The sequence below is a fragment of the Dipodomys ordii genome, unplaced genomic scaffold (genome assembly GCF_000151885.1).
Source record: "Dipodomys ordii isolate 6190 unplaced genomic scaffold, Dord_2.0 Scaffold23, whole genome shotgun sequence".
NCBI lineage: Eukaryota > Metazoa > Chordata > Mammalia > Rodentia > Heteromyidae > Dipodomys > Dipodomys ordii.
In genome coordinates, this window is record NW_012267239.1 from 2,023,169 (window position 1) to 2,030,894 (window position 7,726).

A 7,726-nucleotide genomic window follows, 5' to 3' on the forward strand; every position below is an offset into this window, starting at 1 on the left:
TCTTATGTGGTGCTGAGGAATGGAACCCAGGGCCTCAGGTATGCAAGGCAATCACTCTACCACTGAGTCACCTTCCCAGCCCTGCTTTTTTTTTTTTTTAAGCCTTGGCTACTAAAGTCAGGATGAATTCCCTATGTTACTTGTTTTGAGAGCAGCAAGTATAAACCTAGGGTTTTCTTTGATCACTTTCTCATAGTTCATGTCTTGTTGCTTATGAGCCTGGTAGTAAAGCACTTCAAAATAACACTCTTAAAATTTGAACTTTATCCTGTTTTGCATAGAACCTTTCATCTTAGCTCCTGTCTTTCTCTTTAGATGATAGAAGATGTTTTGGGAGAAGGATCCGTCTCTGCCAGTCGATTCAGTAGATGGTTCTCTAACCCAAGCCAGTCTGGAAGCAGATCTAGCAGCCTCGGGTCAACACCACATGAAGAACTGGAAAGACTTGCAGGTAAAATGGCTTCCAACTCTTCCTTTGAATGGAGAATTGAGCTTTCTCTGCCTTTGTTAGTCTTGTATCCATAAGCATGAGTACATTTAGATAGAGAAACCTTCGGTTTGTGTCCTCTCAGAATTATAAAAGATGAGTTTTTGCATTAATTGGGATCCATTGTGCATATTGTGTTTACGATGTCAGGACTGGAGCAAGCCATCCTCTCTCCTGGACAGAACTCGGGGAATTACTTTGCTCCTATACCATTGGAAGACCATGCTGAAAATAAAGTGGACATTTTGGAAATGCTACAGAAAGCTAAAGTGGATTTAAAACCTCTTCTTTCCAGCCTTTCTGCAAATAAAGAAAAACTTAGAGAGAGCTGTAAGTGTGTTAAGAATGCTTTGGATATCTGAAGAGATTTAGATAGTCTTAAGGTACTTGGTTCTATGTCCAGTCAATGGTAGGGGTTGTGTCATGTTCTTCAAAGACTAATTTTTTCACTGCCTCTTTTTGAGAAACTGGTAGCCAATGGGTAGTGTCCCATGAATAGAACTTTTTCCTCATCATACTGCCTTTGGCCTAATTGTGATACCACAGTCAGTGCTTTCGCCTTCCTATGTATAACTTGCAAATTCCTCACAACTTGGCCCCAACGTGCCATGTTCTTTTTGAACCGAGGGCCCCACACTTGCTAGGCAGGCACTCTTCTGGTAAGCCACTGGTTAGCCTACCCATGCTCCTGTTTAGCTATTAAACCATCAAAATAACAACTCAGTGCTCTAACAATCACAATATGTAGGTCTTGTTGATGTTGGCTTTTTGGATTCCTGTGTCTTAACAGTTCTTTAGAGGACTCATAAGACATTTTTGCAAGATACATAGCATGATCTTGTCAACATTTTTTTTTTTTCCGGTCAGTCATGGGGCTTGAACTCTGGGCCTGGGCACTGACCCTGAGCTCTTCAGCTCAAGGTGAGCATGCTACACTTGAGCCACGTTTTCTGGTGGTTAATTGGAGATAAGAGTCTCACAGACTTTCCTGTGTGGGCTGGCTGTGGACCTTGATCCTCATATCTCAGCCTCCTGAGTAGCTAGGATTAAGGGTGTGAGCCACCCCATCTTGTCAACTTTTAAAGCCTAATACCTCATAGTTTTGGTTACCTGTTAGACGCTAACTGCTCTTGCCTATAATCTGAACTACTCTGAGAATAGAGGTAAGGAGGATGACAGTGTAGGCCAACTCAGGCAAAAATTGGTACCCTATTCTAAAAGGGGTTGGAGACGTAGCTTAGCAATAAAGTACCTGTGTAGCAAGCAAAAGGCCAAGTGTAAACCCCAGTACCCCCCCCACAAAAATAGGTCTAGTTTATAGCATCTCTCTGTACATACAAAATTACAGCTTTCCTACTGAAGCAACTATCATGTTAAGTGTTTCCAGTGTCAGCCATTTGTAAAAGCCTTATTTCAATTATAAAATGAATTGTCTTTATCAGGTAAAGACATATGGTCATTTTTGCTGCCAAATCTCTGTGGGGTATAACCAGGACTTTGTCAACTTTGCAGCACACTCAGGAGTTGTGCTGTCAGTAGAAGAAGTGGAAGCAGGACTCAAGGGCCTGAAGGTGGAGCAGCATGTGAACAGCTCAGCACCCTTCATGGCAGAGCATTTAGAAGAGACCTTGAGTGCTGTGCCGAGCAGCCGACCACTGAAGACAGATGGAGACATGACTGCATTCAACAGGCTTGTGAGCACCATGAAGGCCAGTGGGACCTTGCCTTCCCAGCCCAAGGCTAGTGTAAGTATTGGGCGCCCACCCATTTTTCCCATTCACTTCCTTACCTACCACACGGTAAATGGATTCTTTTTGGGTCCGGTCGTGGGGCCTGAACTCTGGGCCTGGGCGCTGTCCCTCAGCTCTTCAGCTCAAGGCTAGCGCTCTACCACTTGAGCCACAGCGCCACTTCCGGCTTTTTTCTTTATGCTTATGTAGTGCTGAGGAATGGAACCCACGGCCTCATGCATGCAAGGCAAGCGCTCTACCACTGAGCCACCTTCCCAGCCCCACTTCCAGCTTTTTGCTGGTTAATTAGAGACAAAAATCTTGGATTTGTCTTTGCAAGCTGCCCTTGAATGGCAATTCTCAGCCTCCTGAATAGGTAAGATTAGAAGCATGAGCCACTGGCATGTGACCAGCCTACTTTCTTGACTAGACGGTTGATAATCATCATCTAAATTACTAGATAATCAAAGATGGACTTTTTTGCAAGGCAGTTGCATTGTATTCATTTACTAGAGGAGTTACATATTTTAACTTTTAGGCCTAAAGGTAGGTTACAGGGTGACTGCATATGCTTACTGTATGTCATAAAACTGTTTAGCAAAGCAGTTTTCAACCATGGCTTCTGTGTTAACATGGCTGCCCTTGTGCCCTTGATACGAAGTGATGCAAAAGCCAGGCACTGGTGGCTCTCGCCTGTAATCCTAGCTACTGAGGAGGCTGAGATCTGAGGATCACAGTTCAAAGCCACCTGGGGAAGGAAAGTCCGTGAGACTTATCTCCAGTAAACCACTAGAAAACCGAAGTGGCACTGTGGCTCAAGTGGTAGAGCGCTTGCCTTGAGCTGAAGAGTTGACGGATAGCGCCCAAGCTCCATGACCAACAAAAAAAAGAAAAAACAAAAAGTGGTGCAAAAGCAAGGGCAGATAGGAATAGGGAAAACACACTCATCTAGTTAAGTCATTTACTTAGTTGCTATTTACCAGTTGGGTTTTGCCTCCTAATACTTCCTTGTCTAGAAGCTGCAGGTATCTATACTGTGAATAGCAATATATATAATTTTTGTGTGTGTGTGTGCCAGTAGTGGAATTTGAACTCGGGGCATGTGTGCTGCTTTTTCACTTAAGGCTGGCATTCTACCACTTGAACCATTCCTCCAGCCTCCTTAGTCTGTTACTGATTTTGGTGGTTTTTTTTTTTTGGTTGGTTGTGAGGCTTGAACTCAGGGCCTAGGTGCTATCCCTGAGCTTTTTCCACTCAAGGCTAGTTCTTGACCACTTTGAGGAACAGCACTACTGCTGGTTTTCTGGTGGTTAAGTGGAGAAAGAGTCTTAAACTGCAATCCTCAGATCTCAGCTCTCTGAGTAGCTAGGATTACAGGCATGAGCCACCAACACCTGGCATGTTTCTGATTTTTGTGTCGTGCTAAGGCAAACATTCTGAGCTGTATTTCCCCCCCCCCTTTTTTTTTTTTTTGGTTGGTTGTGAGGCTTGAACTCAGGGCCTAGGTGCTATCCCTGAGCTTTTTCCACTCAAGGCTAGTTCTTGACCACTTTGAGGAACAGCACTACTGCTGGTTTTCTGGTGGTTAAGTGGAGAAAGAGTCTTAAACTGCAATCCTCAGATCTCAGCTCTCTGAGTAGCTAGGATTACAGGCATGAGCCACCAACACCTGGCATGTTTCTGATTTTTGTGTCGTGCTAAGGCAAACATTCTGAGCTGTATTTCCCCCCCCCCCTTTTTTTTTTTTTGGTTGGTTGTGGGCTTGAACTCTGGGCCTGGGCGCTGTCCCTCAGCTCTTCAGCTCAAGGCTAAATCTCTACCATTTGAGCCACAGCGCCACTTCCGGCTTTATTTCTTTTTGCTTATGTGGTGCTGAGGAATCGAACCCAGGGCGTCAGGCATGCAAGGCAAGCACTCTACCACTTGAGCTACAGCGCCACTTCCGGTTTTCTGGTGGTTTATTGGAGATAGGAGTCTCACGGTCTCTCCTGCACGGGCTGGCTTTGAACCGCGATCCTCAGATCTCAGCCTCCCAAGTAGCTAGGATTACAGGCGTGAGCCACCAGCGCCCGGCTTCCCTTTGCTTTTTAAAATATTATCTTTGGCTAGTAATTCTTGTTAGAGATAACTCTTTGTTAGAGATAACAGCCAGAGTTGCATCAAAAATTGAGATCTATAAATTACTAAATGGTCTTACTGGTGGTTTCTTACTAAATAAGGGCTCCTCAGTTTCACCATATTCTGTGTCCATATTTTGGTCATGGTGTTGCAATGAAATGAACTAGAGTTAGCACTGGGGCAGTTTCAGTGAGGATTCTGAATGTACATGTGGACAAGCCTTTCCCAGATTTCTGGGACCTGTGTGATGAGAGACAGTAACAGGTTGGTCTGAGTTAAGCACCAATTGTCTTGGGAGGGTTTGATATTTTCTTACCCTCAGTCTGTATGTTGAAGTGTTAAGAGTTAAAACCAGTTTTTTGTTTTGTTTTGTTTTGTTTCATAGCGAAATCTTGAAAGCCATTTGATATCCCCTACTGAAATTCCAGGCCAACCTGTCTCGAAGAACATCCTGCAGGTAAGATAATCTTCCTTTCTCTTTATTGGCATACATTAGTTATACAAGAGGGTTCATCAGTTTTCTTGTTTTTTTTTTGTTTTTTAGTTGGTCGTGGGGCTTGAACTCTGGGTTTGGGGCTGTCCCTATGCTGTTCAGCTCAAGGCGAGCGCTCCACTGCTTGAGCCACAGCGCCACTAACAGTTTTCTAGTAGTTTATTGGAGATAACAGTCTCACAGACTTTTCTTCCCGGGCTGGCTTTGAACCACGATCCTCAGATCTCAGCCTCCTGAGTAGTTAGGATTACAGGCGTGAGCCACCGGCGCCCGGCTCTCATCAGTTTTCTTAACTGCTTTTATGTAGTAGTACAGACTTGGGCCTTAGCAAATGAGCTATGTTGCCTGCCTATACATAGTGCTGCTATATACATAGTTCTGTATTGCCCCTAATCTCAATAAGGGAACTAGGGGAGCTGGTTGGCTTTAAAAGATGACTACCCAAAGGAGGATATTCTTAGGAGAGGAACATAAAAGCATACTACCTATGTGCATCTGGCTATATAAAATAGTATTTATCGAAATGAACTCTAGGAAATGGAAATGAGGTTTTTTCTTCAGTTAAAAAAATAATAGGGAGGGTTGGGAAGGTGGCTCAGTGGTAGAGTGCTTGCCTCGCATGCATGAGGCCCTGGGTTCCATTCCTTAGCACTACATAAGTAGAAAAAGCTGGAAGTGGTACTGTGGCTCAAGTGGTAGAGTGCTAGCCTTGAACTGAAGAGCTGAGGGACAGTGCCTAGGCCCTGAGTTCAAGCCTCAGGACTGGCAATAATAATAATAGTAATAATAGTAGAGAGTCTGGGAATGTGGTTTAGGGTAGAATGCTTGCCTAGCATATGAAGCCCTGAGTTTGATTCCTCAGTACCACATAAACAGAAAAAGCCAGAAATGGTGTTGTGGCTCAAGTGGTTGAGCTCTAGCCTTGAGCATAGAGATGCTCAGGACAAAGCCCAGTTCCTGAGTTTAAGGCCCAGGACCAGCAAAAATGTTCTTGCCTACAAGTGCAACTTCCTGGGTTCAATTCCCAGTACCAATAAAGAAAAGAAAAAAATAATAATACAGTTTTAAAAAATCTCTTATATAAACTATGTACTTTGGGTGATCAAAATATATCCATATAGTTTCCTTGATTTTAATAAATTTACCACTGTGGTAAGGAATTTTTCTTTTTTTGCTGGTCGTGGGGCCTGAACTCTGGGCCTGGGCGCTGTCCCTCAGCTCTTCAGCTCAAGGCTAGCGCTCTACCATTTGAGCCACAGCACCACTTCCAGCTTTTTCTATTTATATGGTGCTAAGGAACGAACCCAGGGCCTCATGCATGCAAGGCAAGCACTCTTACCACTGAGCCACCTTCCCAGCCCCAGGAATTTTATTTTTTATTGTGAACATACTGTAAAGAGGGGTTACAATTACATAGGCAAGATAATGAGTACATTTCTTATCAAGCATTGTAGCCTCCTCCTTTGTTTACCCTTCCCAGCCTCCCCCCCACCACCACTCCTTTCCCCCCCCAGGAATTTTTTTTAAGGCCTTTTTTTTTTTTTGGCCAGTTCTAGGGCCTGAACTCAGGGCCTGGGCACTGCCTGTGAGCTTCTTTTGGTCAAGGCTAGTATTCTGCCCCTTAAGCCACAGTGCCACTTCCTTTTTTTTCTGTTTATATAGTACTGAGGAATGGAACCCAGGGCTTAATGCATGCCAGGCAAGCACTCTACCATTAAGCCAGATTCACAGCCAAAAAAAAAAAATCTTTGACTTCTGATTCGCATTCTCAGTGGAATTTTTAAGTACCTAGCCTGTATTTGTACTTAAAGCAGATGTGGCTAGCTGAATATTCAAAGCAGTCTATTGTATATACATAGGTCCTGTCCCTCAGTGAACTACAAGGGGATTCATCATTTGGCTTCCAAAAGTTAAATCTGTTATCCAAAGATTATGACTAGAGGGCAGGGAAGGTGACTCAGTGGTAGAGCACTTGCCTTGCATGAGGCCTTGGGTTCGATTCCTCAGCACCATATAAGCAGGAAAAAAAAAGCCAGAAGTGCTGCTATGGCTAAAGTGGTAGCATGCTAGCCTTGAGCTGAAGAGCTGAGGGACAGTGCCCAGGCCCAGAGTTCAGGCCCCATAACTGGACCAAAAAAAAAAAAAAAGATTATGACTAGAAGGAACAACTTGATTTGTTCACTGAGATTTGGCTTTTTCTGCCTTTAGGAACTTCTGGGTCAACCAGTTCAGAGACCTGCTTCTTCCAATCTTCTGAGTGGCCTTATGGGGAGCTTGGAACCTAACACCTCTTTACTGGGCCAAAGAGCACCCTCTCCTCCCATGTCACAGATGTTTCAAACTCGAGCAGCTTCAGCAGACTACCTTCGCCCACGAATACCATCACCAATTGGTAACTAGTCTTTGGACTTAGAGCCTTACACGCGCTAGGCAGGTGGCCCCGCTGGAAACAATGCTTACAAATAGAAGTCTATTCCCCCATGTGGAGTTTATACTGGCAATGTTTTCCATGGGCATCCTTAAAGAGTTTTAAAGGAAATTTGAGGCTGGGAATGATGGTACAGGCCTGAAATCCCAGCACTTAGAGGCTAATGCAAGTTTGAGGCCAGCCTGCGACTACATAGTGAATGGGGAGAAGGATAGATACCTTTGGGGAAAGGCCTGAAGAAAAGATGAAAGATAATGTATCACCTACCTGACCTTCTATGTAAGTTTTTTCATTTTCTTCCTTTTTTAGAAAAATAAGTCCAGGGCTGGGAAGGTGGCTCAGTGGTAGAGCGCTTGCCTTGCATGCATGAGGTCCTGGGTTCGATTCCTCAGCACCACATAAGCAAAAAGAAAAAAAGCTGGAAGTGGCGCTGTGGCTCAAGTGGTAGAGCGCTAGCCTTGAGCTGAAGA

At 44.3% G+C, this 7,726-nt stretch overlaps 1 protein-coding gene across 1 annotated transcript in view; it reads left to right on the plus strand.

Annotated features, from left to right (window-relative positions):
• Nucleotides 1–7,726, plus strand: part of Eif4enif1 (eukaryotic translation initiation factor 4E nuclear import factor 1) — a 58,681-nt gene that overhangs the window by 41,247 nt on the left and 9,708 nt on the right. Inside the window, exons 6-10 of the mRNA XM_013014253.1 lie at nucleotides 316–451; nucleotides 638–817; nucleotides 2,000–2,232; nucleotides 4,721–4,792; nucleotides 7,037–7,220. Coding sequence (XP_012869707.1) covers nucleotides 316–451; nucleotides 638–817; nucleotides 2,000–2,232; nucleotides 4,721–4,792; nucleotides 7,037–7,220 — 805 coding nt within the window. The remainder of the gene's footprint in view (nucleotides 1–315; nucleotides 452–637; nucleotides 818–1,999; nucleotides 2,233–4,720; nucleotides 4,793–7,036; nucleotides 7,221–7,726) is intronic.